The following is a 15,460-nucleotide window of genomic DNA, read 5'->3' on the forward strand; positions in this document are numbered from 1 at the left end:
GCGGATACTCAAACGATGTCAAGGTCCCACGATATAAATTGCACCTCATTAATACCTGCATGAGTCGGCGTTTATGCATTGCTATTCTTATTTCTCATTTAAGCCTAAGATCTGGTTGGAGACAGCAAGTCAGAAACCCTTGGGATACTTGATAAGAATGCATTGAGCTTTCACACAATTGATGTTTCTGGACCCACCATGTTTAGCTATGTCATTAACAATGCTGTCTAAATTCTAAAATTGGACAGTATACCAAAATGGTTCAGGCTCTAAAAGAGATTCAACAAAAATTAAGTTTGATCCTGTATGAATATACTTGCTAAAAGTAGTTCTTTTCTCATTATACAGATAATTAATCGGGTGTAATACAAACAAGTATAGCAGATAACACCTAAGCACCACAACTGTAAACTCTTTTCATACCATAACTACCAGTCTACCAGCCAACTGAAATGCTAAAAGTACAAACTCATCTTCCAGTTCAAAGATTGTACATTAGTGATGTCTGCGGCGATCCTTCTCCCTTGATGAATACGAGGAACTATGATAGTCACGATCTGCATAAAATTAACATTGTCAAGAAGATTCTGGATTTCTGGTGGCATGTTACTAAAGAAAATACACCTGTAGTTCACCATACCTCGAGAAGAGTGACGTTTTGACCTCTCCAGGTGCCCTGCATTGTTTAGATACGTTTAGTAAACGTATTAAACATTAAACATACAATGATAAAGCCTGGGAACAATGGTATAATGGCAAAATTCACAAAGCAATCTGAATATTACCTTTGTCTCTTGAATGATAGCCCCTCCCCTTGGCCCTATCCCTTTCCCTTTCAATATCCTCTCGCTCCCTTTCCCTGTCAGATTCCCTTCCCCTATCACGGTCCCATGACTTTGATCTTTCCTTCTTCCTCTCCCTGCCTCTATCCTTATCCCTGTCTCTGTCCTTATCTTGGTCCTTGGCCTTTTCTCCACCTGCTTCAGCTTTATGCACAGTTATTGATTTTGAACCTGGTTCTTCCTTTGCCTCTCCTTCAGAAGGCACGCTTTTAGACTCTTCATCACTCTTTGATTCCTTTGCCTTCTCAAGAGGAGCCCTGGTTACTGCATCTTTACCAGATTCCTGACTCATTGCTGCAGAAGCCCCCTTTGGAGTACCAGTGTCATCATTTACAGAAGGGCCATTTGATGCCACTTCCTGTAAAGTACAAGAGAGGAAATAGAAATATTGTGATAAATCAGATTGATTCTTAGTATCAGAACTGTGCATCAATTACCAAAAAAATTTCTCGGGTTGACATGGTGAGAACCAAATTACTCCGTATATGTTAACCTCTTTTCAATGAGAACCAAAAATAGAGCATGGATTTTTCTCTGTGGAAATGATATGAGTTTAAACCCTGGTGCTTACTAGCGGAAAGAACACATGACAAAGTAGAAAATTTAAAGCAGATTACAATAGAGGAGGCATTTTGACCTTCGGCACTGGCTGAGAAGGTGAATCCCATAATCTATTTGATGTTGAAAACGAACCACTTTCCTTGCATACAGAAATATACTGTGCCTTTGGAAGATTGTAAAGTTGGGCCAAAACTCGGCAAACTTCGTCAATCCCAGCCTTATCTGCATCAAATGCTTTCCACCATGGAGGATTCTCAGGCAAGGGTATATGAAATCTACGGGCTGCAGCATACACAACTCCACAAGCCACAACTTCACTCTTAAATCTAACACACAGAGTTGTGCGCAAACTGCACAATAAATGGGGAAATGTCAGCAGAATGGAACAAAGAAACACTCGGATAAATAAATAATAATAATAATAATAAAAGAGTAGAAAGTAAAAACAGGAAAAAGAAAATGGAGAAATTATAAAAACCAAGCTAAATGGCTATGAATGGTAATTGGAAAGAAGCTACAAGTTTGCAATTTGGAATTACCGTGCTGTGTCACCTTTTAAAAACTGTCTGTAACCAAAAACCCAAATCTGATGTAGTTGGGATCTCTACATCTATAAAATATAAACTAGTGTTTTACCCGTGCGATGCACGGAAAAAATTATGTTACTACGAATTTGGGTTCCCTAACTATATTACATATTTACACATATTTCTAAATATTTATGAATTTTTTTAAATCTATAAATATAGATATAAACATAAATAATTACATTATACACACACAAGTACACAACCAATCCTTTTATTTTTGATAGGTAAAAACATATAGCCAATATCATACTAATGAATATTAATAGTACTAATAGCAATAACATAATTGATCAACTCAGTATAGTATAAGAGAATCTAGTTTGAGACATTACATCAGGAAACTTCACTAGTTCACAACTTCACGTTGTAATAGGTGAGGAAAATGACATTGAAAAATGCATAAATGTGGAAACATTGCGTACATACAGAGAAAACTATCAGATAACTCCATCACATTGGCTAGATCAGTGGCTGCGTATTATTTTGTATTAGGTTTTTAAAAAATAATAATAAAGCACACGTAAAATTGACGGTAAATGTTGGGGAAGCTCTGAGAGAACATGTGGCAAAAACTAGTAAGAAAAACAGATACCACAAAAACGTTATTAAACATAATACTTCCTTTTATCCCTTCTAAAATATTCAGAATTAACATCTAAATCATGCACAAAACTATGTACTGCTAGTGTCGAGCTGTACTATTTCAAGAAAGAGCATGTGTACTATCACTACTATGTCAGAGCTGCTAGTTTGGATTATACGGAGTACCTGTCATTTGCAAGATTCCATGCTTCCTGTCTCAGTTCATCAGGCATTCCAAGAGTTGCAATATAATTTGATATAAATTTGTGGGGGTGTTCAACATGGCAGATGAAACCCATCTCTTTCAGAAGGTGCCTTTCTGTTCTGATCAAATCTGCCTTCAGATCAACATATTTCTGTCCAGAGAATGAATAACAGGTTTTTAATCTGAAATCAACTCACTTTCAGTTGAAAATACATAAAACCAAAAAGGCAATACAAATAACAACAAAAAGGGACGAACAACTAAACAAATACAGGGCATAGCCTCATCCCCCAGGCCGCTTCCTGGAAAAACAAGAAAATTAATGATAAAAGCAAACCAATATCCACAATGAGAAATTTAATATCTCCCAAATGGTAAAAAAATTGTTCCCTGACTCCTACTTTGTAAAGATTATTCAAAATCTAACCTTTGAAGAGGTGTCCAAATGTTCTATGGTTAAATTCTCCCTCCGACATTCCATTCTGTGGAAAACAATGAGGACCTGCCTGGCTTTTCTAGGACACTCTTCAAGTTTTGAGGCAAGCCACACACAACTAGCAGCAACCCTCTGTACATAGTAAATGCCAAGCCAGAATGAAAATCACAACTTGTGCAACTATTAAACTTGCATAGGTAATTGTTTGCTTTCATATTTGGGAGGAGCAAGGGGCGAAATGAGATATACCTTCACATTAAAACGAGCAAATGACTTCTTGCAGTAAAAGCGGTGGAATAGTACTTGACCAGTGGCCATAACAGCTTGAGGTCTGCAGATAACCACATTAAGGAGGTACATATGCCATGTGTTGATCCATAAAGAAAATAGCATCTGTTACAATAGAAACAACTTACTTGAAGATGCATCATTATCAACAACTGCATAACATAAACAAATATAAAGGATACAGTTTCAACAAAATTCCACTTTCTTGGATAAGATCACATCCATAGATTTGAAGGGTAGTCTCAGTGGCTTCATCTATTCCATCTCTCCGAGAAGGGGAGTTCTTAAGTTGTTCATCTGTTAGGTAAAAAGTGTCGATTGCTGTGTAAATCATAGTTGTTCTGGAGTTCAAGAAGTCTCTATCAACTGCAAACAAGAAAGAAAACAAGCTTTAGATTCCCTTGTTCAGCAACATTACAATTATTGTTGGGAAAAAAAGAAAAGGACTTAGTGAATGAAGTGTGTCAAAAAAAACCCAAACAACGATTTGAAACATGCAATAAAACATTAAGTAGTTTGGATTTGAAGGTGTTCATAGTCTTCACAGTTGGAAGAACACAATCAAATAATGTAGTTTCTACATTTATGTCGTGCATTTTTATCAAGCATCAGGTCTTCAAAGAGGAATTCTTTTAGACAAATTTTCAAACATTTAGTGTGAAGTATTAGAAGAGAGAGCACTTATAGCAAGTTTTCTAAAACATTCCCAACCGCATCTCCTGTGGCCTGCATTGCCAACGGAGGAAAGCACATTAGAAGCTGACAAAATTAATCCAAATACAACCCATGGTGGAGCCAGGATTTATCTTGAGTGGGGGCAAAAAAGCAAAGGGAAAATGTTCAAAAATGTTAAAATACAAATAAAATTGTTAAAATACAAAATAAATTATAAAATTACAATACAAGATTTATGATAAACTACGGGATAATACTCCTCTACTCCTCAATACAAGGCCTTGTACTTGACACTTCGCCACTACCTAGATGAATCCTCTTGATTTTCTTTTAAAGAATTTTTCCATAACTAAACCAAATGTTATTACAACCAAATGTTATTTCAGTTTCTAAGTTCTAACTAAAATAATTACATAAGCAAAAATTAAGCAATGCATTATGCATAAATCAGTCCATCACGGCCAGATATGCATAGTATCATATTCAATTCCTCATATTACATAAGCAAAAACTTTCAACACAGATTACCAATATATCATATATGCATAGTATCATATTCAATTCCTCATATTTTTTTATGCAACACCATAGCTAAATGCCTAAATCACAGATTCACCCTTCACAGAATTCCAATTTCCAAATAAGCATAAATCACCATAGCTAAATCACAGATTCACAGTTCACAGAATTCCAATTTCCAAATAAGCATAAATCAGTCCATCACGGCCATTCACGGCATCAACCGCATCACATAATTACATAAATTAAACCAGCAACAAAGCCAACAAACAAAATTAGGGCAAAACCATAATTAGGGAAATTAAAGAAATTAGGGCAAAAACAAGATTAGGGAAATTAAAGAAATTATGGCAAACAAAAAATTAAAGAAGTTGCTTATTGAGTTATTGAACAAATTATTGTAATTAAGCAAACAATTGAAAAAATTGAACAAGGGGTGAGAAGTTGAACCTGCGCAGTTGGCAAAGCAGAGGCGGTGAGGTGAGGCCTGAGGCAGAAGACGGTGGCCGGTGGCGACTGGAGAGGAAGAGGCGCCGTCTGGTTGACTGTTGACGGTGAGGCAGGCGCAGACGCGAGAGGCCGAGAGCAGAGGCGAGGCGAGAGGAAAAGATGAGAGCAGTCTCTGTCTCGCATAACAAATGAAAAATAAAAAATAAAAAAAATAATAATAAATTATTACAACTGATCCGCCAGTGAATACAACTGATTTAGAAACAAACCAAAAAAAAAAAAAAAATGTAAACATACCTGAGATGGTGCCTGCTGACTCACAGCAAGTCTGCTACTCAGCTACAGGCTGACAATGGCATCTGGTATTCTGTCTAACAAGTTAACAATGCCTTATTGCCTTGAGGTACGTGAGAAATTAGAACACCTAGTTAGGCTTCCGGCCACTTGTTGCTGCGTTTGCTGGTTTAAGGTCAATCACCGATAAAAAAGGTAAATACCTTACTCATTTATACAGTTTAATATCATAGTTTCTAAAAAAACTATCACATTTTAAATTTCTAAAAGACATACTTTCTAACATCAAAATTTTCAATTAGAGATTTAGAGATGCAATTTCTAACAATAACTTTCTAATATAAAAAAATCAAGCAATAAATACTAACAATAATAAATTTCTAATATAAAAAAATCAATAGTTCAATAAAAAACAACAAATTACCTGGTTGTGACTTGTGGAGACTGCCGTCCAGGTTTGAAAGTGGTCTGAGGAACGTCGGCGGGCCGGCAGCAGCAGTTCGCGGTGGACCTGGAGCCTGGCGGTGGTCTGTGGACTATGAGACTGAGGAGTTCGCCAATCGCAGTTGACGGCAGCCTGAGGAATGACGGGCGACGGAAACAGCAGTTCGCCTCTGTGCAGCTGTGCTTAGTGGATCGATCGATAGGTTTTGAAATTTTAGGAATTGGGAATTCACGGGTGTTTTTCTAAAAAAATACTCCATAATATTAAGTATGGCCATATAAACGGCATCGTTTTGTGGATATACTAAAAGGCAGTGTGAGTAATTATATAGTGCACGATGGAGCAGAATACATACGCCTACACCACTAGCTTCAACTGAATAAATTACAATTACCTATACGGCTTCACCCTTAGACCTTAGCTTCAGCCAATTTCTTCCCGCAAATTATGCTATGCAACCGAATGCACCATGTGCATGGTGCATTCTATGCAAACGATATCGTTTTGGTTAAAAAACGCGCGTCCCACTTAAAAAAGAAATCAGGTTCGATTCCCGGCAATAGCATTTTTATATATCCATAAATTTATAATTATATATTCATAAATTCATAACTATATATCCACAAATTCATAACTATATATCCACAGTGAATGAATGAAGTAAAAGTCCACAATGAATGAATTAAATATCCCCAATGAATGAACTAAATATTCACAATGAATAAACTAAATATACATAAATTCATAACTATATATCCAGAAATTCATAATTATATATCTAGAGTGAATGAATGAAGTAAATATCTACAATGAATGAACTAAATATCCACAATGAATGAACTAAATATCCATAAATTCATAACTATATATCCAGAAATTCATAACTATATATCCAAAATTCATAACTATATATCCACAATAATGCTATTGCCGAGAATCGAACCTGATTTTTTTTTTTTAAGTGGGACGCGCATTTTTAGTCAAAACGACGTCGTTTTGCATCGTATGCACCATGCGCATGGTGCATTCGGTTGCACAGTATAACTATTGATTTCTTCCACCATATTTTATCAAGGGGAAAGAGTATAATTTTGTGCAAACATCCTTCCTTTAAATAAAAATAATTTCATGTTGAAAGTCGAGATTCTATTATTGTCAATATCTTCGTGGACTCTTTCTGTATAATTTGTTATCTATTACCAGTGATGTAAAACTCGGCCGCCTAGCCGCCTAGGCGCCCGCCTAGGCGCTAGGCGGCCACTTACCTTGGAGTTTTGGCCTATAGGCGGCCAAAACTCGGTCGGCCGCCTAGGCGGCCGCCTAGGCGGCCTGGGCGGCCGCTAGGCGGCCTAGGCGGCCTGGGCGGCCGCTAGGCGGCCTAGGCGGTCAAACTCGGCCGAGTCGGTCAACTCGGCCAACTCGGCCGAGTCGACCGATTTCGTCCGATTTTGACCGTTTTTGACCAATTTTGACCGATTTTGTCTGATTTTGACTGATTTTGACCGATGTCGTCTTTCATTAATTATTGATTTTAATATTATTATGACATTATGACTTATAAATTATCATTATTTCATTTATTTAGATGTGTTATTTGAGTGAACGTTGAAAACAACCTCATTATAATTGTCGAACTACAAGTCTGTCACTATTTTTTTTAATTTTTTTGGTGCCCGCCTAGCCCCGCCTAGAATCCGCCTAGGCGCCGCCTAGACCGCCTAGGCGCTAGGCGCTGCCCGGCCGCCCGACTAGCGCCTAGCGCCTACTGCAACCTTGTCTATTACACAAAAGCGAAATTTCCCAACGCCTCTATATATATCTTTGTGGCAATTGTCTACCTTACAAATTCTATTTTAATATTTTTGTCATCCTTAAATTTCCTGCTTCATGAATATTTATGTGCTTCAATGCTATTAAAATGTTTGCCTCTTTAATAGCTATTAGCAAATTACTTATAGGGCTAAGGTTATAGGAAAAGTCAGCATCCATAGTAGATGAGATATTTTATAAATTTTGAGTAGTTTTTGTAAGTGTGATTATGAAAGAGAATGTGGAGATGGAGAGAGAAAAAAAAAGAAAAATAATCAAAACAAATTTTTTTAAAAAAAATGGTGTATGCAGTGCACGTGCCCGGAGGCATACAACTCTACAAGAAATCATTCACAAGTTCTTTGTCTGATAAATAAATAAATCGCTGATAAGAATGCTCTTATGCACACTTTGAAAATTAATTTTTCATCCATTCATCAACCATTTTAAGTATATGATTGTATGAATATACAAAATTCATCCTCTTATGTAATATAATTTGAATCTACAAAATTATTAGTAAATACCTGATGGGTAAATACGTACAGAAGATTGATCCGTATAGCCGATCCGTCAAGAAGTCATCCGACCAGTCCGTTATGGTCTTCATCCCGACAAGAATAAATCACTTGTGGTCAACCGTACCGTTCGTACCGATAGGCCTCGTGACAAAAGAAGATGTTTTTGGATCACCATTGGAATCGCCCCGATGGAAAGTCACCCGGCCGGTCTACCGTAGGGTGACCGGTCGGCCTACAAGATGACGTAGCCTGCACAGCCGAAAACGTAACTTACACTGCAAGTTTTTAGGGTCCAACTTGCACTTGCAGAACGACGACTGACAGCTTGCAGGTAGGCCGGCTCTGTCGCCTCGATCAGTCAACCTACGAGTAGCTGCAGAATGACCGTCTGACTAACCTACGAGTAGCTGCAGAGCGACTGTCTGACTGAGCCAACGAGAAGACACCACGTCGATCCGCTTGCAGGTAGGCCGGCTCTGTCGCCTCGATCAGTCAACCTACGAGTAGCTGCAGAATGACCGTCTGACTAACCTACGAGTAGCTGCAGAGCGACTGTCTGACTGAGCCAACGAGAAGACACCACGTCGATCCGCATGCAGCAGGCGCATTAAATGCGTAGACCGACTTAGTTAAGTATAAATAGGAGGGTCTCACCCCTCACTCGGGGGATCCTCATCTTCATCTCATTGTAACTACTACTCACTACTTGTACCCTTCATCCTATAATAGCAACCCGCTTGTAACCTATTACTTACTAGTTGCAATACTACTTAGCCTCGGACCGCTCAGTCGTCGCCCGGTAGTCCGACCGACCGACCGACTGACCGTCGAGCGCTTCATTCTACTCGTTCACAAACATACGTATTCGTAGTGTAACCGTAACCGCCCGGTTCAATTTACGCTATCAATACCATTCAAAACATTGTCCCAAAACTCATGAAACTTAAGTGCATTTTAAATTTTTATTTTGGAATTATGAAAATTAGGATTCAACAAAATCACCTTAGCTGAACAGCAAATTAAATTTCAATTATTCACTTTTCTTAGATTCTTGAACCACACCAAAACAGACAATCACGAGACAAGGCCAAACAGAAGAATATAGGACAAGCATGTGATTGAAGCAATTCAGAAACCCCCATGGAGACCGAGGAGAAGATACAGAGTGCACTCCTTCTGGATGTTATAGTCGGCCAGAGTCCTTCCATCTTCCAGCAGTTTTCCGGCAAAGACCAACCTCTGATGATCTAGTGGAATCCCCTCCTTGTCTTGAATTTTAGCCTTCACGATATCAATTGTATCGGAGCTTTCCACCTCAAGTGTAAAAGTCCTGCCCATGAGAGTCATCACAAAGATCTGCTTTCCACCTCTGAGCCTGAAAATCGAAAATAATCGCAGGAGAAGAACGACCAGGAAAATTGAACGACAAGGAAGAAGGGAGCGGGATCTTATATAGGAGTTTTGGCAGACTCGCCACAAAAACGCTCTTTCGATAAGTGTGAATGCCTCTTCATATACTTAAATTTTCAATAAAATTCATTTACCTTTTTGTATGCTTAAATCATTATTACAAGAGTTAGTGTGAATGATAAATAAATGAATTTTGCTATTCCGTTTCACACAACATAAAGATTGCCTTGTTTGATCATAGTCCTACTATATAATAAAGCCATAAGAATTTGGCCAATCACATTGCTTCATTTTCCCGCTCACTAAAACTACGCCGTTTTGGAGTATATTCATTGTGCTGTTACAGATTTCTTTTTCATTTTGCATTAACACTAATGCACCGCCGTTTTGGATTCCGAAGCTTAGAAGATATAAAAATTAATTATTTTATTGATTGTGTACTCATTGGAAATTGTTCCACCGTTTAAATTCAATACATACATCTCAAATAGAAAAGATATTAAATGAAAAATAAATATAAAAGTATTAAAAGATACCAGATAATTACTTGCTTTCAAAAAAAAAAATACAAGATAATTAACGGTTGAGTCTTTTTAGAACTCTAAAGCCTGCATACGTCTCCTATAAATTCATATACAAACATTCAACAGTTCGCCATTCACTCTCTGCTTTTTTGTTATTTCTTTGATCTGAAAAATGTGAAATGTCTCAATTGTTCATCTTAGGGTAAGACATGCCCAGATTATACAAAAAAAGGCTATACAGTTAAGGTTTGTAAGAGCATACATAGTCCTTGAAGGTAGAAACATGAATGTCATCAGGAGTCAAGAATGTCTTTTCTTTGACTGTGAAGTAATATTCTGTGTACCTATTTTTTTTATTGGGCTCCTAGGTGTATGGAAATATTCCGAAAGACTATGTGCCAAAGTTTACCTATGTGTTAAATTGGTAAAGTGTATGTAGTACTAATGGTACTTAAGATTTTTTTTCTATTTGTCATTATATATTCCAGTATATGTGTTAAGTTGTTTATTGGTGTTGATGTTGCTGTTATTGTTTTAATGGAATGAGGTTATTCTATTGGAACCCAGTTCATTGTTAGTGAACTGAAGAGGACTCTACAAATGCGGTTCAAATGGACTTCTAATGCACTGCAATTCCAAGGATTCTCCTATAGCAGTGGACAAAGAGAACTGCACTGAGGGAGTATTGAGGGAGTAGCCTTGTGATTACTAAGGATGGATATTTAGTCAAAGAGTTTAGTATTGGTCATTTCAGTATTTAATTCAATTATTCAAACATTAGTATTTGTACTAAAAAACAAAAAAAAAAAAACAAAAATAATGGGTTACCTGCTTTAATTAGTTTTCTCATCCACTAAGTTGGAAGAACTGATGTAAAAAATATAATCTAAAGTTTAAAATCACTAAGTTTATATTTTACAAACTTAGAAGAATGTTTTCAAGTCAAAATATAACAATTGATTACATTAAGTTTATAGCAATTACAGTTTCAAAGCAAAAGTATTAATTCAAAATGAATTGCCAATTGTAATCTATGTAAAAAGATACAAATAGATGTAATATATAAGAAATCTGGAAAACGGCATGGTTTTAAAGAAATTTGGTTTGAAAAGAATTAAAGAAATAAGGCATCAGAATTAATGATTCTTCACGTGCTTAAAAAAAACTGCATGAACTTATGCTTATTTTTACTGTAAACAAAGATTTTTGGGGCACCTATTTCATATTTCAAATAGTGATAAAAATTACAGATCATTTACTTTAACATGACATCAGAATGGATGATTCTTCATCTACATAAAAATTGTATTGACATATGCATATTTTGACTATAAACAAAATTTTTTGTTGCAACTATTTGAAATAACCATTATTAATCTACATAACGTTAACCAATGAGAAAACATGGGAAACATTATTAAATGAGATAAAAAAAAAAGTAGCTTACATTGTTAATTTCAATGCTAATTATTAGGTTTCATGCTATCTTGAATGAAATAATTAATGCTATACATCTTTTAACACTCAATAACAAAAAGCTCTTCTGGGCAGTGGGATAGTAAGCATGAGGAATTCTTCTTTAATTTGCTAGAACTTATATAGCTTATTTCCTTTTTGATGCTTGCCTTGATTTGTATGTAGACATAGATATATACAGTTCTGTCTCCCTGAACATTATAAATAAACCAATTAGATAAAACCCTAAGTAATAACTTCCATCTAATATGAATAAGAACGAATTATGTCAACCAATACTTACCTTAGTTACGATTCAGTTTGATAGAGAATCAGATTCACCATCTATATTTACCCAAATCGAACAGGTAAACGTTAAGATAAAAACCCTAATTTCTTGCTTAGGTATGGTTTCAATAACAAGCAATCTTCTCAAAAAATAAACAAACGAAGATATCAATCTAAGAAAAAAGTGGTAGTTAACTTAGCTTAGAGACGATTTTGCTAATTACGGCTATAATCTCCATCTACAACATCAACCACTGAAATTGCCTTAAAATTACCATTCAAAGCGAAGATCAGTGAACTATATTTTGAATGTTGGAGCTGCAAACCCCAAAATTCCTCTGAAAAATAGACCGCACCTAGGGTTTCAGTACACACCCTTGATCTCATGCATGCGGTTTGGATCACCTCGACCAGACCTCAACATCAAGGTGAAATGCAAGAACGAAATCATAGGTTTAAGCTTCAATGTTCAATCGATCATGAACCAGTGATTAAGTGAGAGATAAAGAGAGAACTCAAGAACAACTAAGATCAGGCGAGGAATAGAGTATATGGTCGAGGTGAGTACGCGTTGGGATCGAGATTGTTGTGGGGTCTTGGACTGATCCACTTCAAACATTTGGGTCTGATCTCTCATTGTAATATTAATTGTAATTGGACTTTAGATTTGTTACAAATAATAGGTGTTTATTATTATTTATTGTTACATATGATAATAATACAAATTTTTATACAAATAATTGTTATATGTTTGTTTTTCTTAATACTTTCTACCTTCTTTTTTTTTTTACATTGAATATAATACTATGTTGATTATAGTTCCAAAGAAAGCAATAATTCTTATATTATAATATACGATGACAATAAATAAAAATAAGATCAAATACTATCAAACGTGATTTTATTTTTGAAATTGTCGATTTTTAATCATGGTCAAATATATATAGCAGTGTCAAGAGTTAGTAATTTTAAGAGATTACAAATTTTTATTTGTCACGAAAATGTAACATCACTACTAATGTCTTATACAAAGAAGTATTCAAAGAAGTATTACTCCTTATCATCACCTTTTTTTATTATATGATACTGTATATTCTATTTATTACATATATAGCCGTGCATCGCACGGTACAAATACTAGTTTTGTTAAGGGGATTCTTATTGAGAGATTGAAACGTCTTTAACGCTCCAATCAATCCAAATTATGCCAATACTCATGAACCTTAACTGCATTTTTAAATTTCTATTTTGGATACATCACACAATTATGAAAATTACAATTCAACAAAATCACCTTAGTTGGACAGCAAATTAAACTTCAATTATTCACTTTTCTTGATACTTAAACCACCAAAACAGACCATCATCACACTTGACAATCACAAGACAGACACATTCAAAAGACCAAACAGAACAACAGATGACAAACATGGCAACGAAGCAATTCAGAAACCCCCACGGAGACGGAGGACAAGATGCAGAGTAGACTCCTTCTGGATGTTATAGTCGGCCAGAGTCCTTCCATCTTCCAGCTGTTTTCCGGCAAAGATCAACCTCTGCTGATCCGGTGGAATCCCCTCCTTGTCTTGAATTTTAGCCTTCACGTTGTCAATTGTGTCGGAGCTTTCCACCTCCAGGGTAATAGTCTTGCCCGTCAGGGTCTTCACGAAGATCTGCATTCCACCCCTGAGCCTGAGCACCAAGTGAAGGGTGGACTCCTTCTGGATGTTGTAGTCGGCAAGAGTACGGCCATCCTCAAGCTGCTTGCCAGCGAAGATGAGCCTCTGTTGGTCAGGAGGGATGCCTTCCTTGTCCTGGATTTTCGCCTTCACGTTGTCAATCGTATCCGAGCTTTCAACCTCCAAGGTAATGGTCTTGCCGGTGAGGGTCTTAACGAAGATCTGCATACCTCCCCTCAATCGGAGAACCAAATGAAGGGTGGACTCCTTCTGGATATTGTAGTCGGCTAGGGTACGGCCGTCCTCAAGCTGCTTTCCGGCGAAGATAAGCCTCTGCTGGTCTGGGGGGATTCCTTCTTTGTCCTGGATCTTAGCTTTCACGTTGTCAATTGTGTCGGAGCTTTCAACCTCCAAGGTAATAGTCTTGCCGGTGAGGGTCTTAACGAAGATCTGCATACCTCCCCTCAATCGGAGAACCAAGTGAAGGGTGGACTCCTTCTGGATATTGTAGTCGGCTAGGGTACGGCCGTCCTCAAGCTGCTTTCCGGCGAAGATAAGCCTCTGCTGGTCCGGGGGAATTCCCTCCTTGTCCTGGATCTTAGCCTTCACGTTATCAATTGTGTCAGAGCTTTCAACCTCCAAGGTAATAGTCTTGCCGGTTAGGGTTTTCACGAAGATCTGCATACCTCCCCTCAATCGGAGAACCAAATGAAGGGTTGACTCCTTCTGGATATTGTAGTCGGCTAGGGTACGGCCGTCCTCAAGCTGCTTTCCGGCGAAGATCAGCCTCTGTTGGTCTGGGGGAATTCCCTCCTTGTCCTGGATCTTAGCCTTCACGTTATCAATTGTGTCGGAGCTCTCAACCTCCAAGGTAATAGTCTTGCCGGTTAGGGTTTTCACGAAGATCTGCATGCCTCCCCTCAATCGGAGAACCAAATGAAGGGTGGACTCCTTCTGGATATTGTAATCGGCGAGGGTACGACCGTCCTCGAGTTGCTTCCCGGCGAAGATCAGCCTCTGCTGGTCCGGCGGGATGCCCTCCTTATCTTGAATCTTGGCCTTGACGTTGTCGATGGTGTCGGAACTCTCGACCTCGAGAGTAATAGTCTTACCGGTTAGGGTTTTCACAAAGATCTGCATCTGCAATTATATATCAAAAACAAGAATCAAATCAAATCTCTATACAATCCAAGAAACAAACGAAATTTATTGCAGAAATTCAAAGAATCAAACGAAGACGCGATGATTTATTACCTTGAGAAAGAGAATTGAAAATCGAAAATAATCGCAGGAGAAGAGCGAAGAGAAAAATCAGATGATTATGATGAACGAGAAGGAAGAAGGGAGCGGGGTCTATATAGGAGTTTTGGCAGACTCAAGACAAAAACGCTCTTCGGATTAACCTATCAGCAGACGACACGTGTACATTGCGTATTTCAGCGCGTTGAACGAACCTATACGGCAAGCTTGTTTTTATTCTTTCCTTTTGAGTGGCGCAGATGATTAGGAAAATGAGTTGTACCACGCGCCCTTGCGCGGGTGGGTGAGTTAACACCGCCTCTTATTTTGTGGGCAAAAAAGTCAGTAATGGATGGCTACTAGATTCTTCTACATTAATCCAATCAAATTACAAGTCTTCCCCATATACGTAAGAATTACTCCGTATTAATTTACTTTTTTTAAATATAATTAAGCAAGTGGATGGATTTGGTTGTAGAACATTTGGCAAACCTTATCGTAACCTTTGGTTCATAGAAATGTGTGAATTTTGGTTTTCTTTTTGGGTTGAGAGCAGTTGTACCTTGTTTTTCTTGTAGATACGATCATTTTCATGGGCACGTCTAATAATTTTTGTTTAATGATATTTTGTTTTCTATGTTGGGAAAA

At 37.4% G+C, this 15,460-nt stretch overlaps 2 protein-coding genes across 6 annotated transcripts; both read right to left on the reverse strand.

Annotated features, from left to right (window-relative positions):
- Positions 1-214: 214 nt before the first annotated feature.
- LOC109187907 (cyclin-L1-1-like) lies at positions 215-6,126 on the reverse strand. Of its 3 annotated transcripts, XM_019338309.1 has the most exons (11): positions 5,867-6,126; positions 5,446-5,607; positions 5,149-5,320; positions 3,687-3,870; positions 3,466-3,547; positions 3,208-3,348; positions 2,762-2,931; positions 1,480-1,753; positions 786-1,200; positions 641-676; positions 215-557 (listed from the first exon to the last, which is right to left on the reverse strand). In XM_019338309.1, the coding sequence occupies exons 4-11, from the start codon at positions 3,836-3,838 to the stop codon at positions 496-498; spliced, it is 1,332 nt and encodes a 443-aa protein (XP_019193854.1). In that variant the 5' UTR covers positions 3,839-3,870; positions 5,149-5,320; positions 5,446-5,607; positions 5,867-6,126; the 3' UTR covers positions 215-495. The 3 variants fall into 3 exon arrangements, with proteins under 3 accessions (XP_019193854.1, XP_019193857.1, XP_019193856.1); XM_019338312.1 differs by lacking the exons at positions 5,149-5,320; positions 5,446-5,607; positions 5,867-6,126 and having other exon boundaries at positions 3,706-3,798; XM_019338311.1 differs by lacking the exons at positions 5,149-5,320; positions 5,446-5,607; positions 5,867-6,126 and having other exon boundaries at positions 3,633-3,780.
- A 7,067-nt stretch (positions 6,127-13,193) lies between these two features.
- On the reverse strand, positions 13,194-14,919 carry LOC109187755 (polyubiquitin). 3 transcript variants are annotated; one of them, XM_019338064.1, is made up of 3 exons: positions 14,828-14,914; positions 14,666-14,713; positions 13,194-14,437 (listed from the first exon to the last, which is right to left on the reverse strand). In XM_019338064.1, the coding sequence occupies exons 2-3, from the start codon at positions 14,711-14,713 to the stop codon at positions 13,340-13,342; spliced, it is 1,146 nt and encodes a 381-aa protein (XP_019193609.1). In that variant the 5' UTR covers positions 14,828-14,914; the 3' UTR covers positions 13,194-13,339. The 3 variants fall into 3 exon arrangements, with proteins under 3 accessions (XP_019193609.1, XP_019193608.1, XP_019193607.1); XM_019338063.1 differs by having other exon boundaries at positions 13,194-14,404; positions 14,633-14,713; XM_019338062.1 differs by having other exon boundaries at positions 13,194-14,713; positions 14,828-14,919.
- Positions 14,920-15,460: the final 541 nt, after the last annotated feature.

The sequence above is a fragment of the Ipomoea nil genome, unplaced genomic scaffold, assembly GCF_001879475.1.
Source record: "Ipomoea nil cultivar Tokyo-kokei standard unplaced genomic scaffold, Asagao_1.1 scaffold1421, whole genome shotgun sequence".
In the NCBI taxonomy this organism is placed as follows: domain Eukaryota; kingdom Viridiplantae; phylum Streptophyta; class Magnoliopsida; order Solanales; family Convolvulaceae; genus Ipomoea; species Ipomoea nil.